The sequence below is a fragment of the Lipotes vexillifer genome, unplaced genomic scaffold (genome assembly GCF_000442215.2).
Source record: "Lipotes vexillifer unplaced genomic scaffold, Lipotes_vexillifer_v1.1 scaffold216, whole genome shotgun sequence".
Classification (NCBI taxonomy): Eukaryota; Metazoa; Chordata; class Mammalia; order Artiodactyla; family Lipotidae; genus Lipotes; species Lipotes vexillifer.
In genome coordinates, this window is record NW_006779100.1 from 2,829,093 (window position 1) to 2,855,822 (window position 26,730).

Below are 26,730 nucleotides of genomic sequence, written 5' to 3' on the forward strand. Positions count from 1 at the left end.
CCCCCCCCCCCCAAACTTAAAGCCCAGTAAAACTCAAAACCCACCCTCTCCACCTCCACAGTCAGAGAGGGCTCAGAGACAGTAGTCAGCAGAGATCAGAAACTGGGAGGTGGGAATTGGATGTGTAAAAAAGACAGACAAAGTAGCATGTTTTGCTACCATTTATTTGCTATGTGGTATGTACCCAAAGCATGAGTCAGCTCTGGTGCCCTACCCTCTGATCCCAGGAGAGAGGGTGGGCAAGGAGAGCCCAAGGAGAAGCAACCCCGTCATGGGGAAATTGTGGGGGCTGGCAGAGGCACGGGGGAGACCCAGGCATCCTGCTCTGACTTCTAGCAAGTTCTCCTGCCCTCAGTCATGAGGGGCTCCCTATCCGCCCATCCAGTGGTCCCAGGTGCAGCAATCGGAGAGGGGAGGGGAGGAGAAAAAAGGAAGATGACTCAGTGCTGGGTGGAGGCATCTCCACTCTTCGTGGCTACTTGGCCCTGGCCATAACTACAGGCAAAATTGGGTGCAGGTGGCCGGGCCGAGGGCTGTGGTATGGAGTGGGTACTCAGTAGGCGTGGTTGGCAATGTAGAGGGATTGTGCTGCCGCTCCACCATCTTCTCCGCTGCCTTCATACTTGCCCTGGGCCGCAAGGCCATTCACCTGCAAAAGGAAGGGGGTAAGTAGGCCAACCCAGTCCACAGGTGCTGAACCCTCCCAGACTACAGCCTCTGGGTGCTGACCCTGCCTGGCTACACACCACCTCCCCACCCACCACCTCTAGCTCCCAACCTCGGCCCGCTTGATGAACTCCTCAGTGGCGGCCCCAGCATTATCCCGTTGCCCTCGCCAGGTGTTGAGTGCAGAGGCCTGCAGGGCACGCCCATAGGAGAAGGTGAGGGCCCAGGGCCGGGGAAGGGGGCATTGGTTGATAGCATTGAGGTTGAGAGATGCCTCCTCTTCACTCTGACCCCCAGACAGAAAGGTCACTCCTAGGGTGGAGAAGAGAAGACAAACTGATTGATCACTCCTTATTTTTCCAGGGTAAGGAACCCCTGGAGGCCACAAGAACGGGGGAAGAACATGAGAATGGGTCTTAGGGAAAGGAACAGGTTTGGAAGCAGGGTGGTACCTGGGACAGCTGGGGGCACAGTGCGACGCAGGGCAGTGACAGTTGCCATGGCGATCTCCTCTGGGCTATACTTAATGGGACAGGCATGGCCAGGGGTCACCATGTTGGGCTTGAGCAGGGTCCCCTCCAGGTACACGTGATGGTCACTCAGGGCCTTGTACACCGCAGCCAGGACCTGGGGATCAGAGGAGGTTTACTAAGGTTCTGGGCCCCTGCCACTCACTACATTATGTTCCCTGTCTAGGGCTGGGTGGGCATGACTGTGAGGGTGGGTACAGGTCAGACTCACAGGTACATTCTGGGATCAAGTAAAAGAGTGCTTGAGGAAGGTGCCTGCATCTGAACCAGGGACTGTGGGGAACAGGCTCCCTGTCAGGCTTTCTCTGTGGTATATGTCTGTGCCCAGGTGTGGACTCACCTTCTCTGTAACATACTGGCAACGTTTGAGGTCATGGTCTCCATCAGGCAGGATCTCAGGTTCCACAATAGGCACAATCCCATTCTGCAGGTAAGAGCAGAGTATCTTGGGATGGGCAGTAGGTAAGATGGAAGAAAGCCATGTAACCCTCTCGCCACCAGGCACAGAGCACCCATCTGACCCCCTCTCACACACACACACAGGCACACCTGCTGGCAGATGCTGGCATAGCGGGCCAGCACGTTGGCATTCTCCAGAATGGCAAGTGCTGAGGGTGTGCGTTCACTGATTTTCAGCACGCAGCGCCACTTGGCGAAGTCGGCGCCATCCTTCTTGTACTGGGCACAGCGTTCCGAGAGCCCATCCAGCCCTGCAGGCATAGTGCCAGCCTCATTACTCTGCTCCTGTTTGCCAGCAGCAACCACCCAACAACCCTGTGGTCCTGAAGCGCACCCCTCCTATACCTTGAGTGGTGGTTTCTCCATCAGTCCCGGCTAGAGGCACTACACCCTTGTCAACCTGAAGGGGAAACACAGGCACAGAACTGAACCCAGGCAGGATTCCGCTTGCCACCCCTCACACCCACACACCTATTTCCATGCTCAGCCCCCATCCAGGGCCAGTGGCTGCACCTTGATGCCCACGACAATGCCCTTATCCTGGATGGTACGGACGAAGAGGACACCATTATCATCTTTCTGGTAGAGGGTCTCATGGAAGAATATGACGCCTCCAATGCACTTCCTCACACGGTCATCGGCACTGAACAGGACCTGACGGTACAACCGGCGGTTCTCCTCTGTGTTCTCCACCCCAATTTGGCTCAGCCGCTTGGCCATGCTGCCTGGGGGCAAAGAAAGTAGGGTGGTAAGGTCACCCCCAGGGCTCCCTGGACACTTCTTCCCCACCTGACCACAGGCCCCCACCTACCTACAGACTCATCTGCGGCCAGAATGCCTTTGCCTGGGGCCACAATCCGGAAGGCAATGTCGGACAACTCCTTTTTCTGCTCAGCAGAAAGGGCTGGGTACGAGTGGGGCATGGTGGCACTTCTGTGGAATGGAGGCAAGGTATAAAAGCTGGACCCCACCCACTACCTCCTCTGCTTCCTCTCCTGTCCATATGGAGAGGAATGGCCTTTTCCTCCCACCCCAACAAGGAGGGGCTGGGAACAGGGTAGCAGCAGTCCTTGGCATGGGTCCTGGGCATTAAAATGGCACCAATCCCTCTGACAGCCAGCAGGCTCAGGGCCCCAATTCCCACATCTCCTTTTGTCCCTGTTGGGCACCCTTCCCAGCCCCAGGGTGGGGGTGGGGAGGTGAGCAGCCCCAAAGCTGCAGGTCTTCTTAGGAAACTACTGCCCAAATAAAGATGCCAACCCTTTTTTCACTGAATTTGGCCCCTTCTTCAGGTGGGCGTAAGCACTGGCCTTTCCACCTTCCCTCTTCTCATCCTCAGCAGGGCCCTGAGGGAAAATGCACTTACTTCAGAGGCTTCAGAATGAGGCAAAATTACCCATCACCCCCCTTCCCTCAGCTTCTGGAGGAAAAGAGTGGGGGTAGGGGGGAGGAGTGGCACAAAACACGGCCACAGGCTTCCATAACCTCTTCTCCATTCCCTGAACCTAACTGCCTAGGCAGGCAGGAGAATGGGAGCAGAGGATCAGGGTTGAAAGGAATTAGGAGAGAGCCTGAGAGGAGAGAGAGGGAGAGATGCAGGAGCAGCAGGGAGGAGGCCTGTGGGCTAACTAGTCAGGTGGAAGGACCTAGACCAGGGGGACCGTGAAGAGAACTGGAGAGGGAACTCAGCCTAGCAGAGGCAGCAGGCGGAGATTAAAATGGCCTGGGTGAGAGGCTGACCCCAAGAAAAAATCCAGTAGGCAGAAGATTTAGGATTGGAAAAGCTGCATAAGAGCTTAAGAGGAAGGAGTGGTGTGGGAGAAGCTGAGCAGTGGTGTGGGGTTTCCAGTGGACAGAAAGGAGAGAGAATGTAAGGAGAGAGCTGAGAAGGCACATCCAGGGGCCCCCAAGGAGCAGGGTAAGGAAGGCAGAAAGAAGAGTCAGGGAGAGGAAGCGGAGATGCTGAGCAACTCCCGCTTCGCCCCGGGCCTCACCTGTGCGCGGCGAGTTAGCTGCGGCAGCCACAGGAGCAGCTCGGCTTCAGGTCCGCAGCAGCTACGGCTCCAAGCCCGGCTCCTGTAAATGAGGCTGCGGCGACTGCAGCGCTACGTGTCTCCCCCGGAGGGCGGGGCCAGCACCTCCCCGCCCTGGCCACGCCCTCTCCCAGGACTGGAGTCAGTGGCGAGGCCACGCCCACATAGGCGGGGCGACGAGGTGGAGTGACTACTCCGCTGGGATCTCCGAGGTGGTCGCGCACTGTCCCCCTCCCACCTCGCGGGCCAGCCACCAAGGCCCCATGGGCAGGAAATGGCCTCGCCTCATTTCTGCCACAGTTGCCTTTACCATGTGCAGAGCACTGTGCTGGCTGTTGGGAACGAAGCCTGGTCTGGTGAAGGAGGGTCACCTAAACAATCACAACAGTGGGGTTAGGTGGGACACAGGCACCAACAGTGTGGGAGTCCAGGGCAGAGAGTAAGGAACTGAGTTTCTCTGTCCTCACCCCCTTATTCACCAGGGCTACAGGCAGTGAGCCAGGGAACAAGCAGTCCAGTTACCAGAGTATCTGGGGAAGAAAAGGCGTCGGGGTCGGGGGGCAGACTGGCTTTGGCTCTGGATGCAGTGGGAGGGGTGTGTGGAGGATGCCCAGGCAAGAGGGCCAAGCTGCCTTTCCCCTGACCTCATCCACCCACCTCCTACCCAAGAAATAAGGTTCAGTGAGCCTGAAGAAATACATTAAATATACTTTATTTAAATAGCATTAAACAGAGCTGGCTCTAAGCCAACTGGTCCTGGTGTTGGGGTAAGGGAGTACTGCAGGTAAAAAGGGGTGAAACAGAGTCCAGCTTTCAGTTCCTTAGCTCAGAAATTCCAGCAATCCCTGTAGCTCCTTGCAACCCCTCACAACCTCTGGGATGGACAGCAGAGTCTGGCAAGAGATACAGAAAAGGCAGCTCAGGGTCACAGGCCAAAGGCCCAAGGCTCACAGCCCCAAGAAGCACCCACTGAGTTAGAGGGGGGAAAATGGAAGCCACAGAGAAGGCTGCAATAGTGAGTCAGGCCCAGCTCTCAGCAAAGGCTGGGAACCACAACTATACTCATCAGTACCCCCTGGGCCAGGCCTTATACCAAGTGCCTTAGTTGCATCAACTCCCTCCCTCCTTTACCTCGTAAATATGCTGAACAATGTCATCTAGTTTCTTTAACTCCTTGTCAGAGCGCCGCAGATTCTCTTCCAGGATGTTTCTCTAAAAAGCAAATAGGATGCATAAGCTCTATGCTTAAAAGAACAACATAGCTTGTGGGGAAAGATAAATATGGCAGGGCACTTGCTAGTGGTGACAGGAAATAGCCCTAGAATGACATGGAAATTCTTACGTGGCTCTGGAACTTGACCATGAGTTTTGCCTTCTCATTTTTCATCTCCAGGAACATCACCCTCAGCTTGTCCACCTATAGATATGTTCAGATCAGTAGGGGCACAGCCTAGGGTTCCCACCAGTTGCCCAGCTCTTCTGTTAACTCTGAGTCACCTCCTGGGAGAGCCACACTTTCTCCTGGATCCAGTTAGTGGCCATGGGCTGACTGTCGGGGTTCAGCTGGCCTGCCAGGGTCTCTTGGAGCACCTTAGTCTCAGTCTCCGCACGCCGAAGTGAACGGGTGAGCTGGGTCACCTCCTCTCTAAGCCTCTGGGGATGAGAATGGAGAGGTATCTAGTAGCCCTCAAAGGTCCTCTCTATCCTTATCCCATGTGGTGAGCAAGGGTAGACCAGGGGACCCAATTCCCACATTTGAGACCCTGGCTACCACTGACATAGAAGGCGGAGGCTGGGCATCATGATGAACGTACTATGAGCTCACCACTCTTGTCTATCTGCTCTAGGATCTTCTCGTTCTGCTGCTGTATCACTTCCTGGAGTTCCTTTTCATTCTGTGAGGAAAAGGAAGGTAAGAAGGCAGTGGGAGAGCTGGCTTCTTTGCAGCCCTTGCCAGGAGATAGGATTTTGTGCCTGACCATGCTCAGCCCAGGTGATACCAATTGATAACACTCCAATTCTTCCTCTAGGGCTACGTCAGGCCAGGCACAGTTCCCTGTTGAGAGAGTTCTTCTGGAGTTCTAGGTCAGCCTGGAAGATGGGTCAGTCTATAGCTGGTTCCCAAACATGTGAATTGTCTGACCCCAGGAAGGGCAAAACTAGGGCAATGGTTGGAAAATCTCCACCACCCAGATTCCTGGAGAGACAACAGCTCCCAGTGGGCCCTCACAGTTGCCCCAGTTCTTCATCGCTTCACTTCCAGGCCCCTCCTCCACCTTGTAGCGCAAGCACAAGGCCTGGTTCAGCTTCTCTATGTCCGCTTCCTTTGCCTTCTGGGCTTCCTGATGCTGTTCTTCCTGGGCCTGCAGCTGAGCCTGCAGATCACATCTAGGGGAGGGAAGAATTCAGCATTATTCCTGTCCCCGCAGGGGCTTCCTGGGCCCTTAACATAAGGGGCTGCTCACCTGACCTGCCCCCTCTCACCAAGACTGCACTCCACTCACATCTTTCGCTGCAGAGTCCCGACAGCCTCTTCTTTAGACTCCTGCAGCAGGGAACACAGGCTCTGAAGCTCCAGAGTCATAGCACTCATTTCTGCCAGGCTATTCTCGATGCCTGGGGTTTCTGAAAGAGGAAGTACTAGATAGAGGTAGAGCCCTTTAGCTCTGGAAGGAAGGAGTGTGTAGCTATCACTTCCACAACTCTTATCCATGTTCCCCACCCACAGGATCTGAATGTCTGGAACATTACCGATCCCAAAAGGCAGAAATGAAATGAGCCCAAGTAAAATTGAGGTTTTTAGAGCAAAGCACTTCTCACTGCTTTAGTCTTTATCATCACTACCAGATCGAGAAATGAGGCAGGATCCCTGGAGCCCATCCTAACCTGTAGGCTGATGGGAAACCATTGATGCTACTCTGGTGAAAGCACTCTTGTCACTTCCAAGCAAGGGCACAGGAGCTGATTCTGGCTCTAAAACAAAATGCAACCATGGTAGAGGGCCCCTCTGGTGACCCAGGCAAGGGTCGGCCATCACAGGAGCCAGGGAGACACAGGGTCTGTTGGCGGCATCTTCAACAGCTGAAGATATCAGGAGCAGAGTCACAACTTTCCCACCCCTAAATTCCAGGGCCTTTAACCTTCATCTGCCACTGCTGTCAGGGTGCTTCCCAAAAAGGTGCTGTCACTGGGCAGAGGGTGTTCCTGGGAAGGAGCACAGGCTGTGCTTATCGGGAGGGTCTCTGGTTCAGCCTAAGGGCAAAGGAAAAAAAAACGTCAGCTGCTTTTCAGGGATAGTGGGTTCCCTGAACTTCCAGGTATTCACCGGCCACCTCCTCGGGATGCTGTTCTATATGTCACCTCTCTTCTCTGTCTTCAACTTCTCCATTAGCTCCTTTCCCTGAACTTAATTCTCTCTCTCTAGAACAACAATTAAAACAAAAACAAAAACCCTTCTTCTTACCTTAAGTATGCTTTTAGCTACTGCCTTTTCTTTTCCCTTTCACTAAAAAAAAAAAAAAAAAAAAAAAAAAAAAAACCTAACATTTCTTGCCTAAAATTCTCACAAAAAAAAAAAAAAAAAGAAAAGAAAAAAAAGCCTACATTTCTTGCCTAAAATTCTCACCATGTATGGACTCCGTAGCCCACTACACTCAGGCTTCTGCCCCACCATTCCACAAAAATTCTCTTTATTTGGTACACCAATGGCATCGGACACCTTTCAGGTCTTATTTTACCTGACCTATGTGATAACCAATGACCATGTTCTTTTAGAAACTTCATTTTCACTTGTGTGACATGACTCTCTCTCCTTCACAGGTAGGACTCATACCTTTCTGGCTATTTCTTCTCTCTATCCACAGGTCTTTCTTTAACTGTGGGCTCCTTTTGGTTCATCCTTGACCTTGTTTACATTCCCCAGGTGGCCTCACCTCAGGAGCTCCACAAAAACATCCACTTCTACATGGATGACCCTTCAATCTGTCTCTCTCAACTGGACCTTCTCCCAGTCTCCAGGCCCAACGGCTCAACTACCTGTGAAAAATCTACCAGATTGCTCCACAGTTCATCTGAAATTTAGTATGTGTAAAGCTGAGCTAACCATTTTTCCTGTCCCACCCCACCAAAAATCTATTCCTCCACCTGTATTTAAGATCCTAGAGCAGGGGAGCAGCAAATTACAGCCTGTGGTTCAAATCTGAGCTGCCACCTGTTTTTGTAAATAAAGTTTTATTGGAACACTGCCACATCCATTTATTTATATACTCTCTATGCCTGCTGTTGAGCTACAAAGGCAGAGTTGAGTAGTTGAGACAAAGACCATCTGGCTTGCAAAGCCGAAAATATTTGTCATATTGCATGTTATAGGAAAAGTCTGCCAATCCCAGTTCTAGAGTGCCGCCATCTTTCCAGCAATCTAGAGATCATCATTCACTCTTCCACCGTACTCCTATATCAGACTGGTCACCACGTTCTGTTACTTTTTTTTTTTAGATTTTTTTGATGTTGACCAGTTTTAAAGTCTTTTTTATTGAATTTGTTACAATATTGCTTCTGTTTTATGTTTTGGTTTTTTGGCCGCGAGGCATGTGGGATCTTAGCTCCCCAACCAGGGATCAAACCCGCACCGCCTGCATTAGAAGGAGAAGTCTTAACCACTGGACCGCCAGGGAAGTCCCCATTCTGTTACTTTTACTTCCTAAATATGTATTGAATTCATCCAATTCATCCCCTCCTCCATATCCCTTTAGTTCAAGCCTTCAAAAATCTGCCCTCTTGCCTAGCTCTCCAGCCTTTTCTCCTTATCATCCTTGCCTAAAATCCAATCATAAATAGCTCCTATAATAGCTCCTATAATCCAATCATAAAGAGCTACCTCCCAGTTCCCAAACTCACCACATTCCACATGAGCAGGGCCTTGGCCTTGTTCACCTGTAGTCCCAGCACCTAACCCAGGTCTTGTCACAAGGTAGACACTACAAAAAGTACCCATAGTGCCTCTATGACTTTCATACTATTCCCTCTGCCTGGTGGGCCTTCCTATATACCCAACCCTGCCCTACAAACTTCTAACCTCAAGACTCTGACCAAGAGTCACCTGCTCTGAGAAGACATCTTAACTCTCAAAGGTAAAACTGATGCTCCTTCCTCTGTGGTCATCCAGGCAACCCTCTATCATAATCACAAGCCAAGACGACAAGTTTACATCTGTCTGTCTTCCCCGCAAGACTGGATTCCTGTGCTTGGCACACACTGGGGAATGGGGTCAGATCATAAGCAACTCGATTTCAGGATTCTGGCTGTGTCTTTAACTGCTGAATAAGCTAACTAACACTGCATTCTGAAAAATATCCATTTATTGTTCAGTGTGCGCTGTGGGGAAGCCAAAGAAGCAAGGCTAAATTTCTGCTTTCTTTAAATACAGTCTAGTTGAAGAGACCAAACATCCAAGGAAAATTAATACAAGTGCAAAAGGAGAGTAAGTTCATGAGGAATATAGCAGGAGATCACTGAGTCCACTGATGTTTGGGAACATTTCAAAGAAGACGGTGAAGCAGGGAGGATTTTAATAGGAAGGAAAAGGTATTTCCAGTTTGAAGATAGAAGAGAACGGACATGGTAACAGCACGCATCTGGGTGCAAATGGGGATGAGACGTGTGTGGAGTACGTAGGCAGTCTATGGGAATAAAGGGTTCATAACAGGGAGGTAGGAGACAGGAGAAGAAAAGTTTGAGTGACAGGTTGAAGACATCCTGTAGGCAACTGAAAATCACTGAAGGTCACAGAGATGGAACGAGGGTAGAATTTTAGGAAGACCATTCTATACAATAAGGATACAAGTGGAAAAACTTCCAGTAAACTAGGATTAGAGGGGAACTTCCTCAACTGGATAAAGAATATCTACAAAAAGCCTACAGTTAACATCATACTTAAAGGTGAGAAACTCAAAGCTTTCCCTTTAAGATCAGGTACGAGGCAAGGATGTCCCCTCTCACCATTCCTTTTCAACACTATAGGGGAAGTTCTAGCTAACACAGTAAGACAAGAAAAGGAAATAAAAGGTATACAGTTCAGGAAGGAAGAAATAAAACCGTCTTTATTCGAAGATATTGATACAGTTGTAAGGGAAGAGAAGGAAACCCCGGACCCTACCTTCTCCTTTAGTTTTGTCTGTAGGAAGAGGGTCAGGCTACGGAGCTGCTCAGTCAGCACCCTTAGCTCTTGGGAATACTGGTGTGTCTTCTCCAGGTCTTGCTGCTGTTTCTCTGCCATGGTGCTGGCCAGTTTAGCCCTGAAATAAGGAAGGAACAGAGAAGACAGCCAAACACCAGGTGACCTTCTCTGAACACTTCTCCAAATCCCCGCACAGAACTGCGTTCAAAGAGGGGAAACAAGAGGCTCTCAGACCCTGTCACAAGTCCCTTCTTGGAGACTTTAGCTTCTAGAAGCAGTCCTGGGAGAGATAAACACTAACAGGGAAGCACAGAATGGTAGAGGTCTTACTTCAGGTTCTCCATGGTGTCCTTCAGGTCCTCACACTGCAGGCTACGCTCCCGGAGTACTTCCAGGGTGGTTTTCAACTGACACTCAACCTGGCCCAGCTCCAGGTGAGCAACCTGATTCTCTTGTTCTGCAAACTGGGGAGACAGGAGCAGGAAGGAAGGCAAGGAGCAAGGAAGGGAGGGGGGGAAATGCATCTAAGTGGGAAATTTTAGAGTCCTGAGAACAGAGGCTTTTTCCAGTCCAGAGTCTCAAACCTCACCTCAATATCATCAGGGAAGAGTCACACTCCTGCCGCTCCCCTGCCCCAAGCCATCTTCCTTACCTCCAGGGTCTCCTTTAGGTCCTGCACCTCCTTGGCCAGGACCACCTGTTGTTGCTGCAGCTCTGCCTGCATATGTTTTAATGCCATCTCTTCCTTTTGCCATCTGCCAGAGACCTTACGTTAGATCCCATTGGTCCCATATCCTGGATGCCTACTGCCACAATAACCTGAGAGGAACTCACTGAGCAGCCTTCTCCTCACTGCTCTGGGTAAGCTGGCAGAGCAACTGATCCTTCATGGCCAGGTCCTGGGTACAATGGGCATGCTGACTCTGTAGCTCTTTTAGCTGACTCTCCATGCTGGCCAGAATCTGCAGCTGAGCCCGGAGATCTAGACCAAAATTATCCTAATGACACCATGTGGTCACCAGGCCCAAACGTCCCCACCCTTCTGCTCTAAGACAAGTGCCCTAGAGCACTTTCTTGCGCTACTGCCACACCCCAAGCCTCAGCAGGGTACAACTGCTTGCACGCGTGCACACACGCACACCTGTTGCCAGGCGACTGTTTTCCAACTCCAGTTGTTCTAGTTGGCTTTTGCAGTCCTTTAAATGGGAAGAGACTTGTTCCAGCTCCCTGGAAACCTAGGAGAAAAAGACAGTTTTCCTCCCACAGCTCCTCCTGAATCAAGAGTCCCAAGACTTAGTCCAGTTTCTCTTTCTGGACAGGACAACAAACCACCTTGTTCCTGGGCAAATACACTGCAGCAAATAAGTCTGACCCTCAGGAAAAAGTAGAAACAGGAGGAAAGTTGCTGAAGAAGGTGCTGAAGGCCATCTTATAGCAAAGGGACTGGCTGGTCTCCAAACCCACAGATGGAAAGAAGACAGGTCCCAGGGAAGAGGCTAATGACACCACTCATCAGAAAGGCCTTCTGTAGAGAAGAAGGAGGAAACCAGGCCTAAGCAGTCCCCACTCCTGGTTTGTACCTGCTGCTTTTCCTCAACTGCAGCATCACGTTCCTGCAGGGTCTGCCGGCTCTTGGCTGTAAATTTCTCTGTGAGTTGTTGAAACCGGCTCAGCAGAGCTGTCCATGTTACATACTACCAGGGGAAGCAAGCAGGTCAGAAGAGCACCCCTGAGACAAGACTCCTAACAGGGCTGGCTGTGAGCAAAGGAGCAGTATAATGGCCCCAAATACTCACATCCAGTTGCATGGATATCCAGTCCTGCTGCAAGGCTGAAGTAAGACTTGCTGTCTGCTGAGCCAACCCTTCTTGCTCAGTATGAAGCCCTACCTACATGAGAAGGACTGTCAATGGAGGGGGCCCTTTCCCTCTGGATACAGGGAAGTAGGGGTATATGACCATCCTCCCAGTGTGTCAGTATGGATCCCAGGAAAGAATATGCCTTCAATTACCAGTTGGGTCTGGGTTTCCTTCAAAAGGCCTCTGAATTCCCCCATGGATGCCAGGTCCCGCTCCAGCTGGCTGATGCGCTGGCTGGCGTGTGCACAGAAAACCTCTAGCACTGTCTCTGCCTGTTTAGAGAAGAGGTTGAGAGGACACTGTGGGCAGAGGAAGGATACAGCACAAAAAGCCATAACTATCCGTCACACCAGTAGTTTAGTTCATTATTCCCCAGGGCAAGCAGTTCTCAGGCCACCCATCTGTGTCTCAAGTTAATTTATGTTCCTGCAGGAACCTTAGGAAGAGACCTCCTACATCCAGGAACAAAAGCCTGACACCTTACCGCATCTTTGCTTCTGAGGGCCATTTCCTCTCTGTGCTTTGCCTCCTCCCTTTCTGCTTTGAGGCTCTGGAGCCTTGCCCTCAATTTCTTCAACACATCAAAACAGCGGGACACCAAGGTTTCTGAACGCCAAGACTATAAGATAAGAATCACATACTGTGTCTGGTTTCTTTATGTGGCTGAATTTCAGTCCCACCAAAGGCCTCTGCCTCCATCTGCATGCTGCTTACCTCCTGACTCAGAGCAGTTTTATCTTCATCTAAGTGCAGCAGAGATAGTTGAAGCAAGGATATCAGCTCTTTAGAGACCAGCACCCATGACTGCTGTAGAGGGAGAGATGGGTAGGCTAGATCAAATAAAGTCATTAAGCAGGAAGTAAGCTGGGACACTGAGGAGGAAGCCACCAACCCCAATTTCACACTCCCAATAAGGAAGAGATGTTCTTAACGAAAGGAAACCTCCCTTCACTACCATGCCTGAGTACTATCCATCATCTGCTAACTGCTCAGGAGTCGCCATTCTTGATCTTCACAGGAGACTCAGCAGTGGTGTAAGGTCAATCAACACTTACCATGACATTCCTGGCCTGCCGCAGAGCCTGTCCAATCTCCTGGCTCTCCTGAAGATGCTGAGGTTTCTTACTCATCTAGTTGGAGAAACAGAGTTGCCCCTTTTGCATAGGCAACATGCACCACCAGCAGCTCTTTCGCCCTCCCATCGAGATACAGGAACCTTTCCCATTAAAATCAGGAGCAAGGCTCACAGCTTGATGAAGCCAAGTCAGAAAAAATCCAGAGGTAGGTAAAAAAATTACTTTTTAAAATAACTTTTTTTTCTGATTATGTGTTTACTGTAAAATTTTGGAAATAGGAAAGTGAATAAAATGGAAAAAGAATCATTATCAATTTCACCCCTAGAGCAGTGATTCTCAACCAACAGTACAGCACCCACCCCAAGAGATTTCAATATACCTCCACACCAGATTTCCTTGCTATAGGGATTTGCTGTAATTGATGAGTATGTTACCTCCCTCAGGTGTCAGGGGGAGAAAAAGGTTGTAGACTACTGATTTACAAAGAAATAACTATATTTAGGGCTTCCCTGGTGGCGCAGTGGTTGGGAGTCCGCCTGCCGATGCGGGGGATGCGGGTTCGTACCCCGGTCCGGGAGGATCCCACATGCCGCGGGGCGGCTGGGCACGTGGGCCATGGCTGCTGGGCCTGCGCGTCCGGAGCCTGTGCTCCGCGGTGGGAGAGGCCACAACAGTGAGAGGCCCGCGTACCGCAAAAAAAAAAAAAAGAAAAAGAAATAACTATATTTAATAAATTCTAAGATGACTGCCTTTTTACAATTGTTTTTTATTTTGGTGCAATGCGCAGCATGTGGGATCTTTGTTCCCCAACCAGGGATCAAACCCGTGCCCCCTGCATTGGAAGCACAGAGTTTTAACCACTGAACCACCAGGGAAGTCCCTGTCTTTTTACATTTTAACACCACTGACATTGGTATGCATTCAATATTGATAGTATCTTAGATTTGATGAAAGACAGTAATGCTTAAGAAAAACCACAACTGTGATTATAATATATAAATAAATTTGGGGTCCTGCTTTTCTTACTTAATTTTATTATACTAATGTTATTTAGCCCTGAGTTTATATTTAGTCTCCTCATTGAGAGCCTGAGACTAGGATATGTGCTTTAGGGAGACCTATCAAAGTGGAGTATCACTCATTTTTAACTTCTGCTGATATTTTACCTCACCTCAAAGCCTCTTAGAGATTATATGAACTCTGAACTCCTTTTTTTCTTTTTATTTATTTATTTATTTTTGTTGATCTCTAGGTATCTTTTTTTTGGCTAGGCCATGGGGCTTGTGGGATCTTATTTATTTATTTATTTTTGGCTACGTTTGGTCTTCGTTGCTGTGCATGAGCTTTCTTTAGTTGCAGCAAGTGGGAGCTACTCTTCGTCGTGGTGCGCAGGGTTCTCATTGCAGTGGCTTCTCTTGTTGTGGAGCACTGGCTCTAGGTGCACGGGCTCAGTAGTTGTGGCTCGCAGGCTCTAGAGCACAGGCTCAGTGCTTGTGGCACACAGGCTTGGCTGCTGTGCGGCATGTGGGATCTTCCCAGACCAGGGATCAAACCCATGTTCCCTGCATTGGCAGGCGGATCCTTAACCACTGTGCCACCAGGGAAGTCCCTGAATTCCTTTCTTTAAAAACCATGAACATTAAACTTATTTTTCCATGCTATTAAAAACTCTTGGCAGTCCAGTGGTTATTAGGACTCTACACTTCCACTGCAGGGGCCATGGGTTTGATCCCTGGTGGGGGAACTAAGATCCTGCATGCCGCACTGCACGGCTGGAAAAAAAAAAAAACTCTTCATAAATATATCTTTAAATAACTGTAGGATATCCCATCTTATGGATGTACCATTATTTTTCATCTTTTTTCAAAGTTATCATCTTTATGCAGAATTTTTTTTTCCCCTTAGGATTTAACCCTAGAAGTGGGGTTACTGGATCAAAAAGTTTGAACTGCTTTGAGCAGTTGAAATTGCCTTCAAAAACGGCTGAACCCGTTTAAAGGCATAATGTTCAAACAAGAGAAAAAAATTTTTAATGTAACATTAAATATAACTGTTTTAAAGCATTAAAAAAAAAGATTGAACCAATTTATGCCCTACTGACAAGAGGACAATGCTTACCACTATTATCTGTTTTATTCTTTGCTATTTTGTCAGAAGAAAATAGCATCTCATGCTGCAATTTGCATTTCTCTGATTACCAGTTATGGTAACCTTCTCAAATATTTATTTACTACTCATTTTAATTTTCTTAATCTCTAATGGTCTGTTCATTATCTTGGGGCAGACGAAAATCTTAGTGTGCTATGTGGAGTAGATAAGTATGATTTCAAAGGCAGCAGAGCCGCAGAGAAACTTTGAAGTTCTGAGAGAAAAGTGGGGAACCTTCATTACTGCTGCAAGGCAGCCATCGTCTAGGAAAAAGCCTAGTGCTGGAGCAGCAGTGCTGAGTCACGATGCTGCAGCAGCCTGGATATAAGGAGGCAGATCTCTTGGAGTTCATCGCTCCCCTCCCCAGCAAAGCAGACGTTGTTCCCGACTGCATCATGCAGTAAGGCACAGTTACCCCTGGAGCCCTGGAACAGGGCACACATACTGCTCAGGGCTGGCCAGTCAGGCAGGTGATGAGATTAGCGTGAATGAGGCAGCCAAGCGGCAAGGACATGGCACTGTGATGGGGAATGGCTGAAGGCACTGTCATTTCCTCTCTTTGGTTCTGCTCCAGTGGTCTCTAAAAGGATTTGGCAAGCTTCAAGGAAAGAGGGTACAAGGCCAACTCAGGGATGGGGAACAAGGTCAAGGACAAGAGGAAAGGATACAAAAATAAGAAAATACAGGAATGATGAGCCTATGGCTTCCAGGATTTTGACAAAAAGTAAAGTCATTATTTTGAGGATATTTTCAACCCAAAGTAGGTCTTTGGAGTTTCAGAGACCATCGGGTTTTTTTTGGCCGCGCTGCGTGGCTTGTGGGATCTTAGTTCCCCGACCAGGATTGAACCCCGGCCCTCAGCAGTGAGAGCGCGGAGTCCCAACCACTGGACCGCCAGGGAATTCCTGAGACCATCTCTTCTTAGCAGCAGCCACCTATTACCTCAACAGGCACAACACTAAGGACCTCAATTCCTTCCCTGACACATTCCCTTACTTCCTCGGCCTGTGCTGTCACAGCAAGACTCCTCTAGAACAATGGTCTTTAAACTGTTTTCCTCTCATATCTCCTCCAGTAATTTTGAAAGCTGGAGTACGCTTATGTTTAAATCATTACAAAGGCTGTAATTTCCACCACCTTATAAACATTGACAGTTTGAAATAAAACTGTTACATCACTCTTAAATATACCCAATGGTATAAATGTTACATACACCATAATGATTTTTTTTAACATCTTTATTGGAGTATAATTGCTTTACAATGGTGTGTTTGTTTCTGCTTTATAAACCATAATGATTTAATACCTATTTGATACCTTTAGAAAATACACAAAGGGGACTTCCCTGGTGGCGCAGTGGCTAAGAATCCACCTGCCAATGCAGGGGACACGGGTTCGAGCCCTGGTCCAGGAAGATCCCACATGCTGCGGAGCAACTAAGCCCATGTGCCACAGCTACTGAGCGTGTGCTCTACGGCCCGCGAGCCACAACTACTGAGCCCACGTGCCACAACTACTGAAGCCCACACGCCTAGAGCCCGTGCTCCACAACAAGAGAAGCGCGCCACAACGAAGAGTAGCCCCTGCTCACTGGAACTAGAGAAAGCCCGTTGCACAGCAACGAAGACCCAACGCAGCCAAAAATAAATAAGTTAATTAATTTTTAAAAAATACACGAAGTTCTTCTTTAACAGAAATTTTATATCATCCCTTTTTCTCCTTGAACCTCTATTTTTACTCCTCTCAGGATTTTATCCTAATAAAACATACTTTTACACTTTAAACTCTGATATTAGTATCTCTGCAACGACAACAAAAGTTCATCCAAATTTAAATAAATTAAAAAAATTTTTTAATTCCTCTGACCATAAGATTTTAAATCTATTTATTTATTTATTTTTGGTTGCATTGGGTCTTTGTTGCTGTGCGCGGACTTTCTCTAGTTGTGGCAAACGGGAGCTACTCTTCGTCGCGGTGCACAGGCTCCTCATTGCCACCAGGGAAGTCCCACATAAGATTTTAAGTGAGAAAACTCTCTTTTGGATGGAGAAATATTTTCATCAGTTGTATACTAATCACTGTAATAATATAATTTTTAATTAAAATCATAAACATATCCAGTAAAATTTTACTGGAGATCCATCTACTAATGAAATAGATGGAGCATCCCTCCCCTTATTAGTTCATGTGTCTGTGATTACTAAAATTCCTACAATAAGACGTAGTTCAGCAAGAATTTTATGCCTATTTTCCATTCTTACAGATACAAGATTTATGTGAGGGAATTCCATGGCGGTCGTGTGGTTAGGACTCCTCGCTCTCACTGACAAAGGCCTGGGTTCGATCCCTGGTCAGGGAAATGAAATCCCACAAGCCATGTGGTGCAGCCAAAAAAAATAGATTTCTGTGAGAAAATTTCTTCACATAAATAATGGGAATAAGTAGGAATGAAAGAAGGGAAGAAGGGCATGTCACCCAATTCTAGGAGCTCCTTTGGAGATACATGTCCATCCACTGACATAACTGAAGTCTTCCTTCAATTTTGTTGAAAGCACACAAAAATGACATGTTACATAATCATTGCAGTCATGTGCCTTCTCAGCACGTACACAAGTATTTTCTATTGTCCTTTGAATGCTGCCTCTTGACAATGTAAGATTCAGGACAGGTAGTAAATATGCTCTCCTTTATAGTAAAGTTAGTAAATTGGGCAAGGGTAATTGAGAACGGGGAAGTAGGAAAGAAAACAAATTAGTAAAGAGTGCATTTGGAAGATGAAGATCTAGAAACCGATTCCTTTAAAACTTTCCTTGCTTACATTCCCTTGGAAGGTCTTGATGTACCCCAGGGGTAGAGTGAGTACCAACAGCTCTAAGGGATTTTCCAGATCCTCAGCTTTTATACATATTCTAAGGAAGAGGGCCCACTGGGATCCTCCACACTTTGGGAAGAACCTTCTTACCCCACTGGAAAAGGTGTCAGTCTGTGTGCTGCTGTCCTGAACTTCTGGGTGAGGGCCAGTCAGCTGGCTCTTCCAGTCCTGCAGCTGGCGGGAGAGAACCTCCAGAATGACAAGAGAGTTCAGCAGGTTATCTTCCAGGTCATGGCGAGATAAGGCGGTCAGATCTGGAGGACGGCTGCAGTAGGAAGAGAAGAACATGAGGAGAAGAGAGGGAAAGGGATGGGAGTGGCAGATCCAGGAGCACAAAGATACAGGGATACTTACCCCCATAGAAGGTGCTCTGTCTCAGAAGTACTGTCCTTGGTGCCCACCAGGCCTGTTTGGGATGTGTTTGTACTCCTTTCCTGCTGTGCTGGGGGAGTAAACCAAGTCCCCACCGAGCAAGTAGAGAAAGGGGTAGTGCCAATCGCAGCATCCCGAAACACAGAGGGAAGAGATAAGCTCTGGCGGAGATTTTCCAGCATGACGGAGGTATTTACACCTTTTTCCAGCCAGGCCAGGGGAGACATCCAAGGCCCTATATCAGAAACGGGAATGCTCCCAGCATCTTCTACTGCTGGCCCTGGAGCTGCCTGGGATTCCATTTCTCCTGCATTTGGGGTCAGGCCTGTGGATGGAATATCGTCCATATTTGAGACAAGTGCTTGATCTCCCAATTCAGCCTCCTCAGGGAATGTGGGAAAGCTCATTTCTCTCTCCTCTGTAGTTCTGTGCTCTAAAATTTCCTCCCCTGGGTCCACAAGACTGACAGGGAAATCTGCTGCTAAGACAGCTGAAGGGGAAAGCCAGAGCAGGGAGGAAGGCAACAAGGCATTACTTTCAGAAGGGACTAGGTCCTCAGGCACAGCCTCAGTCCTACTGTCCTTCAGGCTTTCCTTGGAGCAGTGTAGCTGTTGCTCAGAACAGGAATTTTGTGGGTACTCCAACAGATGGGATGGAGGATCCTGAAATGTAGGTTTCTCAGGCATAGCAGGAACAATTTCTGAAAAGTTGTCTTCCATGCAGGGGGCCACCCCCTTTCTCAGCAGATCTCCTGTCCTCAAAGGCTCATCTAGAGAGAAGCTATTTGTCTCTGCCATGGTATCTAGATGGGCCTCGAGTGTAATGTTTTGCTGCTGCCCCCCTGGAGAAGGTACAAGGACCATGGTTTTAACCACATTGTTGCCCAGTGGGTCTACTGCTTCCTCAGATGTTCTGGGAGTAGAACTGGTTTGGGGAATCAGATCTAGGGGCTGCTCATCTGATTCATGCTGACAAGCTTCTAGACATGTTGAGGGATGGCTGAACGGTTCTGAAGGGGAGTCTGTCTTCTTAGCATTGACAAGATCCAGTGGAGATGAGTTGTTGCTGCCTTCCTGCCAAAGGAAACAAAAGTAGTTGACTAATACAGTCAGTTCTGGTTCCCAATATACAGTTATGGGTGCAGGATACTGTCTGAACTCAAAAAAGGAAAGAGTTCTCAATACCTTTACTTAGGTAAGAACTTGGCTAAGCCTTGCTACTTACTACAGAGACCCAGTAGAAAAGCTGGGAAGCCATTCTGGGTCCTTCCAAGTGAACCAGGTTACAGTATAAACAAGGCTAAGATAATCTATCCATGTCATGGGAAGATGGTAGCTTGAAAGTGACCCCACTCTTCTCCAATCCTAACTCCAACCCACTTCTAGGGTAGGAGGGATCCCTGGCTCAAGTTCTACAGTTGGTATAAGATTTTAGTCCTTTTGGAACAGATGAGAAATTGGGGACTAGAGTGAGAGAGCACTTGGCCCACAGAGATCCATGTACCGTAGGAAGAAAGGGCAATATCAACCTGTGCCAGTGACCTAGTCTCCTTGACCGCAAGAGCTGAGGGTATCCTGAACACATGGGTTGAAGCCATTCAGTCCTTGGGATTTGAAGAGCTCTAGCCTTTGTGGCAAAGGAGAATGAAGAGCAGAAAGACTCTTCCTGGTGCCCTGAAAAGGGAGTGACAACCTCCCAATTGCTGGTTCATAGGGACAGAGACCACTGCACTTTCTACCACTTGCAGGGCTGCTGGTCCTGAGACTCAATGAACAAAAAAAGGAAAATATGAATGTACTTATGTGGATCCAGTAGCCAGAGAAAGGACAAACCCTAAGATAGTTAGGAAAGGTAGGCCCTACCAAAATACAGCTGACAGAAGAAACAGATAGCAATTTGCACCAAAAAATATATGCATACATAAGAAGATCTGAGTACAACTCACACACACAAAGACTTTCTGGAAATAATAAATATTACTTTTAAACAAAAAATTTTAGTAATATGCATTGAAAGAGGATGATCAGAGTTAAGACAAGAATTACTGGCCTGGACAATCAAGTGGAAGACATATCTTAAAGACAAAAATACAAAGAAAGGTAAATCTGAGGGAAAAGCTAAGAGAACTGGAAGATAAATCCAGCAAACCTAACATGTGAATAAAAGAAGTTCAAGGAGAAGAGAGAACACGTACAGGTGGGGCACTGATTAACAAGTATTAGAAGAAAATTTCTCTAAGATAAAGAAAGATCTGAGTTTGCATATTAAAATGGCTCACCAAGTTCCAAGCAGGACTGACAAAAAATGATAAAATTTCTGAACTACCAGAGCAACAAAACTATTTTAGAAGCTTTAGATTATAAAGACCAGTTATTTACAAAAAAAAAAAAAAGAATTAGACTTACATGAAATTTCTCATTTACAGCAGTGGATGAAACTTTAAAACATAAAGTTGAGCTAAAACGTCTGATATTCTAGCAATGCCCTTGGGTATAGGTTACAACGATGTGTGCCTTATACAAATTTGTTAGGCTCAATGTTTTATGTACTTTCATGTATTTTATTTCAAATTTTCAAGTCTTCTTTCAAAGTGCTAAAGGAGGGACTTCCCTGGTGGCGCAGTGGTTAAGAATCCGCCTGCCAATGCAAGGGACATGGGTTCAATCCCTGAGCCAGGAAGATCCCACGTGCCACGGAGCAACTAAGCCCGTGTGCCACAACTACTGAGCCTGCGCTCTAGAGCCCACAAGCCACAACTACTGAGCCTGCGTGCCACAACTACTGAAGCCCGTGTGCCTAGAGCCCACGCTCCGCAACAAGAGAAGCCACTGCAATGAGAAGCCCGCGCACCACAACCAAGAGTAGCCCCCGCTCATCGCAACTAGAGAAAGCGGGCACACAGCAACGAAGACCCAATGCAGCCAAAAGTAAATAATAAAAATAAATAAATTTATTAAAAAAGAGAGGGGCTTCCCTGGTGGCGCAGTGGTTGAGAGTCTGCCTGCTGATGCAGGGGACGTGGGTTCGTGCCCCGGTCCGGGAAGATCCCACATGCCGCAGAGCGGCTGGGCCCGTGAGCCATGGCCGCTGAGCCTGCGCGTGCGGAGCCTGTGCTCCGCAACGGGAGAGGCCACAGCAGTGAGAGGCCAGCGTACCACAAAACAAAAACAAAAAAATAAATAAATAAAACAAAACAAAAACAAAGTGCTAAAGGAAAAGTAGAAAATAAAGGGGATGGCAAAGAGATATCAGGCAAAAACAAACAAAGAGAGCAGAGGCAGCAGTATTAGTATCAGACAAGGTAGAATGTAAAGTTATGGCACTATTATGATAAAAGACAAAATTAAAGATATATGATATAAAAAAATATAAATCAGTCGGCACTACATAGCCCAGAAGCTAAATATATAAACCAAAGGCTTTTAGAAATGTAAAAATGACCTTAAAGTTTTTGCTGTGTTTATCAAGTTCCTATTTATTCCTTTAAAAAATCACTTAAGGAGAAGATGATTGCAAATCATATATCTGATAAGGGGTTAATATCCAGAACAGATAAAGAATTCCTACAGGAGCGGGCGGCGTGGCGGGCGGGAGGCGGCAGGATGGTGAAACTGACAGCGGAGCTGATAAGGCAGGCAGCGCAGTACACCAACGCCGTGCGGGACCGCAAGCTGGACCTGCGGGCCGTATAGGTGAGGGACTTGATCAGGCTCTGCCCTATCTGACAGAACTCATTCTCACCAACAACAGTCTTGTGGAATTGGGTGATCTGGACCCTTTGGCATCTCTCAAATCATTGACTTATCCAAGTATTCTAAGAAATCCTGTAACAAATAAGAAGCATTACAGACTATATGTGACTTATAAAGTTCCACAAGTCAGAGTACTGGATTTCCAGAAGGTGAAGCTAAAAGAGCGTCAGGAAGCAGAGAAAATGTTCAAGGGCAAACGGGGTGCACAACTTGCAAAGGATATTGCCAGGAGAAGCAAAACTTTCAACCCAGGTGCTGGTTTGCCAACAGACAAAAAGAAAGGTGGGCCATCTCCAGGGGATGTGGAAGCAATCAAGAATGCTATAGCAGGGCTTCCCTGGTGGCGCAGTGGTTGGGAGTCTGCCTGCCGATGCAGGGGACACGGGTTCGTGCCCCGGTCCGGGAGGATCCCGCGTGCCGCGGAGCAGCTGGGCCCGTGGGCCGTGGCCGCTGGGCCTGCGCGTCCGGAGCCTGTGCTCCGCGGTGGGAGAGGCCGCGGCGGTGAGAGACCCGGGTACCGCAAAAACAAATAAATAAAGGGGGAAACGCGTCAACTTTGGCTGAAGTGGAGCGGCTGAAGGGCTTGCTTCAGTCCGGTCAGATACCTGGCAGAGAACGCAGATCAGGCCCCACTGATGATGGTGAAGAGGATACGGAAGAAGACACAGTCACAAATGGGTCCTGAGCAGGGTGGCCTCGAAGGATCTCAGGACATACAATAGTCCACTTCAGACAGGTCCTGCTTTTTGAAGAGCCTTGTCTGTGTCAGCAAAGTAGAGTTCATAAGCATTGTTGAAATGCTTAAGACTGCTGGTAATTTTGTAATAAAAAATTTGAAATCTAAATGCCAGTTTTCTATCAATAGTGCAAATAAAGGATACTCTGTGCTGCGGATTGCACATCATTGGGGTGTATGTGCGATGAGGCCTGGACGTGTGGGAATTGGAAATGCAGGAGGGCGGATCTTGTGGGTAGGATTCCCAGTCCTCATGAAATGTTTAGGTTTTTAAATTCATAATAAAACTTATGATTATCAAAAAAAAAATTCCTACAACTCAACAACAACAACAACAAAAATAATTAAATTTAAAAATGGGCAAAGGGACTTCCCTGGTGGCACGGTGGTTAAGAATCTGCCTGCCAGTGCAGGGGACATGGTTCGAGCCCTGGTCCGGGAAGATTCCACATGCTGCAGATTCCACATGCCACAACTATTGAGCCTGCACTCTAGAGCCCGCAAGCCACAACTACTGAGCCCGCGTGCCACAACTACTGAAGCCCGTGCACCTAGAGCCTGTGCTCCACAACAAGAGAAGCCACCACAGTGAGAAGCCTGCGCACCGCAACGAAGAGTAGCCTCCCTTGCCGCAACTAGAGAAAGCCCACATGCAACAACGAAGACCCAAAGCAGCCAAAATAAATAAATAAATTAATTAATTAATTTTAAAATAAAACCTCCCAGAAAACAAAAGTCCAGGACCAGATCATTTCACAGGTTGAATTTACCAAAATTCAAAGAAGGTTTAATATTTGTCTCAAGCTCTTCCAAAAAATTAAATAAAGAGAAGGAAATACTTCCTAACTCATTTTACAAGGCCAAAATTATGTTGATACCAAAATCAGACAAGGACAACACAGAATTCAACAGATCTGGCAGACTAAAAAAAGTGCAAGGACAGAGTAATTAACTATCTGTTGAAGGATATAATAGAATGTGACATCCTTTGAATAGTAAATATGCCTTTTCTCATATGTTCATGGAACACTCAGAAAAATTCATCCTATACTTGGCTACAAAGACAACAGATTACAGTCTGATCATAATGCAAGAAAATAAATTTAAAAGGTGACACAAAATGGTTTTTAAGCACTTGGAAATTAAAAACCCCTCCTAGATAACCCCTGGATTAAAGGTAAAAATCAAAAGAAAATTACAAACTAGCTAAAAAGCATGACAAATGATGACCATTTATAATATACACTTAGAAAATGATGAAAAAGAGTTAACCACCCAATAGAAAAATGAGCAAATAATATAAATAAGCATGTCACAAAAGAGCAAACCCAAATAACCAATTCACATGTAAGAGATACACTCACTAGTAGTCAGGAAAATGCAAATTAAAGTAACAATAAGATACCACATCAGACTGGCTAACATTTTAAAGATCTCTAACAACTACTACAAGAGGTGATGTGGGGAAATGGATATCGTTATACAATGCTGGAGAGAATATGAATTGTAATAGCTATTTTAGATAGCAATCTGACAAAATTTAAAATTAAAAATATCTTTCCTTCAAACCAATAATCCTACTCCTGAAAATGTATCTCATTGAAATAAAGGTATCAGTACAAAGATATTTACATTAGCATTGTTTGCAGAAGCAAAAAAAAAAGTGGAAAGATAAATGACCATTTATGACTAAATCATGACTGATGCATACCACAGTATCTTATAAATTAGCTCTACACTAGTTGACATGGAGGGATTTAAACCACATTGTTAAATGAGAAAAGCAACAGGCAGAGAAATGTATACAGTCAATCCTCATTATTTGAACTGAAAAGCATTTTCTACATAGCTATGTCTCTCAAGACCTTTCACAAAAGTACAACTCAGTGAGGGCAGTTCTACAAGGAGCTAGTTTAAACTCTGGTGGTTCAGGGGTGTAACTTGATCCCAGGGGAGTTTTGACTGCCTCTGGGAATGGATGGACATTGCCTCATTCTTGCAGCTGACTGACTTCTCCGTAAGTGAGTCCCTATTAAGGGGGAGACCACTCGGAGCTTCCTTGGTGGCGCAGTGGTTGAGAGTCGGCCTGCTGATGCAGGGTACGCGGGTTCGTGCCCCAGTCCGGGAAGATCCCACATGCCGCGGAGCGGCTGGGCCCGTGAGCCATGGCTGCTGAGCCTGCGCGTCCGGAGCCTGTGCTCCACAACGGGAGAGGCCACAGCAGTGAGAGGCCCGCGAACCACAAAAAAAAAAAAAAAGAGGGAGACCACTAACCAAAGTGATAGTATTTCTGAGACGTTTGGTAAAGACTGAACGGGGGAGGTGGTGATAAAAAAAACTAACAGCTAAATAGAGGTGCGGGTTCTCAGTGGACTTCCTTTAGCGACCCTAGGGTACCTCTCTGTTGGCCTGAATAGCTGTAAATGGATGTCACCGAAGAAGGAAACTTCATTATCGTTATTAATTACGTTCCAACCCTGGCCCTCTGTTCCTCTGAGCTCTCCGCCTCGGCAAAGAGCCCAGTCGAGAGGCTGGCCAGGCGAATCTCACCTGCAGCCCTAGCTTGCACAGTGATGGGGTGGACGAGTAGGCTATCGGGGGCCCTGTTCCCGAGTTGGTGAGGGCACCAGGCTGCAGGATAAGTTCTCGGAGAGGCGTTCTCATAGCTGCTTTTCCCTAAAACAGAAGAGAGAATGTGAGAAAGCCTGGGCTCTGCCAGCCTGCCCTAAGAAGCTCCCCTCCCTCCCTAAGAGGCTCACGAGCAATAACAAGAGTAGGCTCCAACCCCAGTCCTCTGAACATCAGGACCAGCATTAGACTCCACATGCACCCGTCCCCAGGCTCGACCCTGCTTTCCACGACGCCCGGCACTGCCAGCGACCCCGACCCGAAACCCCGGCCCAGCTCTCTCTCTCCATGAGGCCCTCCCGCTCACCGGTTGGGGCGAAGGCGACACGCTAAGATTCAGTTTTTTGACACGCCACATCTTCAAAACAACACAGGGTGATCACCTCCTAGACGCAAGAGGCGACGCCATGCTCACCCGCCGTCTTTATTTGAACCTGCTCCGCGCTTCCCGATTGGCTGCGAAGTCTCAGTGCGTCAGGTGGGCGCGTCCGCTCTGGGCTCGAGCCCGGCGGGCGGGGGCGGGGCCTGTATTGGGCCCGCCCCGCCCGGCCCCCTGTGCGCGCGCGCTTTGGACGCGCTCCAGCCCGAAAGCAAGCCTTTCGGCCTCACCTCCGAGAGGGTGACCGGGAAGTTGAACAGTTGAGGAGTCCATCCCTCCTGCTTCGAGTAGGCCAGTCTCACACCCTGTCGGAAAAGCTGTCCCCGTGGCCTGGCCTTAGGAAGTTTGTCCTCAGGTTTCTCTCAGCTATCTCAGCCTTGACCGGCAGGAGCCGGTCGGGGGTATAGAAGGGAAGGTGAGTGGAGCGTTTTTTACGTAGGCTGTTTGGTCCGCGTATAGGTCCTGCGTCCGTGATGGCCTGAGACGTGGTTCTCAGCCTGCGCTGTCATTTAGCCTCTTCAGAATTTCTGGTGTTTTGTTGGGACTTAACTCAGGGTTCGCAACAAGTTTACTGGAACAGTAATAGCTCACAAGTATTGAACATTTATTAGGCACCTGGCACTCTTCCAAATGCCTTTTATATCTTAACTCCTTTAATCCCCAAAAGGGCATATGAAGTAGGCACCGTAAATATCCCCGTTTTACAGACTTAGGAACCGAGTCACAGATAATGTCTTTTGCCTAATGCCCCACAGGTAGTAAAATGGCAGAGTCAAGATTGCCACCCACACTACCGACTACTGCATTCTCCTGTCGCTTGAAACCCCTCTGTGTGGGAAATTAGCTACTGGAGGTGGGATTGATTTTTGGAAACAGCCTAAAGTTAAGTATTCAGAGTTACAGTTTATGATGAAGTATGTTCCTTTGAACGCTCACGGCACCTTATTTACACTCTTAAGTCATAATGAATTTGGAAAAGGCAATAACCCAGAGAGGAAAAACTATAATGTTACGAACTTCGGGGCTCTCAGGGGATGGGCTCTTC

At 47.8% G+C, this 26,730-nt stretch overlaps 2 protein-coding genes and 1 pseudogene across 2 annotated transcripts; 1 reads left to right on the forward strand and 2 right to left on the reverse strand.

Moving 5' to 3' along the window:
* Positions 1–146: 146 nt before the first annotated feature.
* ALDOC (aldolase, fructose-bisphosphate C) lies at positions 147–3,749 on the reverse strand. Its single transcript, XM_007452418.1, has 9 exons — positions 3,650–3,749; positions 2,467–2,588; positions 2,169–2,380; positions 2,001–2,055; positions 1,746–1,906; positions 1,537–1,620; positions 1,119–1,293; positions 779–978; positions 147–649 (listed from the first exon to the last, which is right to left on the reverse strand). Exons 2-9 carry the CDS (start codon positions 2,576–2,578, stop codon positions 554–556), a joined length of 1,095 nt encoding a protein of 364 aa, XP_007452480.1. The 5' UTR covers positions 2,579–2,588; positions 3,650–3,749; the 3' UTR covers positions 147–553.
* Positions 3,750–4,379: 630 nt separating this feature from the next.
* On the reverse strand, positions 4,380–25,755 carry SPAG5 (sperm associated antigen 5). Its single transcript, XM_007452419.1, has 24 exons — positions 25,614–25,755; positions 25,229–25,354; positions 18,173–19,263; positions 17,909–18,083; positions 12,778–12,852; positions 12,437–12,529; positions 12,207–12,341; positions 11,875–11,994; positions 11,660–11,752; positions 11,444–11,557; positions 11,005–11,098; positions 10,698–10,845; positions 10,516–10,618; positions 10,194–10,327; positions 9,843–9,981; positions 6,829–6,940; positions 6,575–6,661; positions 6,193–6,313; positions 5,965–6,076; positions 5,503–5,583; positions 5,186–5,341; positions 5,031–5,105; positions 4,820–4,900; positions 4,380–4,581 (listed from the first exon to the last, which is right to left on the reverse strand). The coding sequence occupies exons 1-24, from the start codon at positions 25,662–25,664 to the stop codon at positions 4,510–4,512; spliced, it is 3,588 nt and encodes a 1,195-aa protein (XP_007452481.1). The 5' UTR covers positions 25,665–25,755; the 3' UTR covers positions 4,380–4,509.
* On the forward strand, positions 20,671–22,627 carry LOC103090562 (U2 small nuclear ribonucleoprotein A' pseudogene; annotated as a pseudogene).
* Positions 25,756–26,730: the final 975 nt, after the last annotated feature.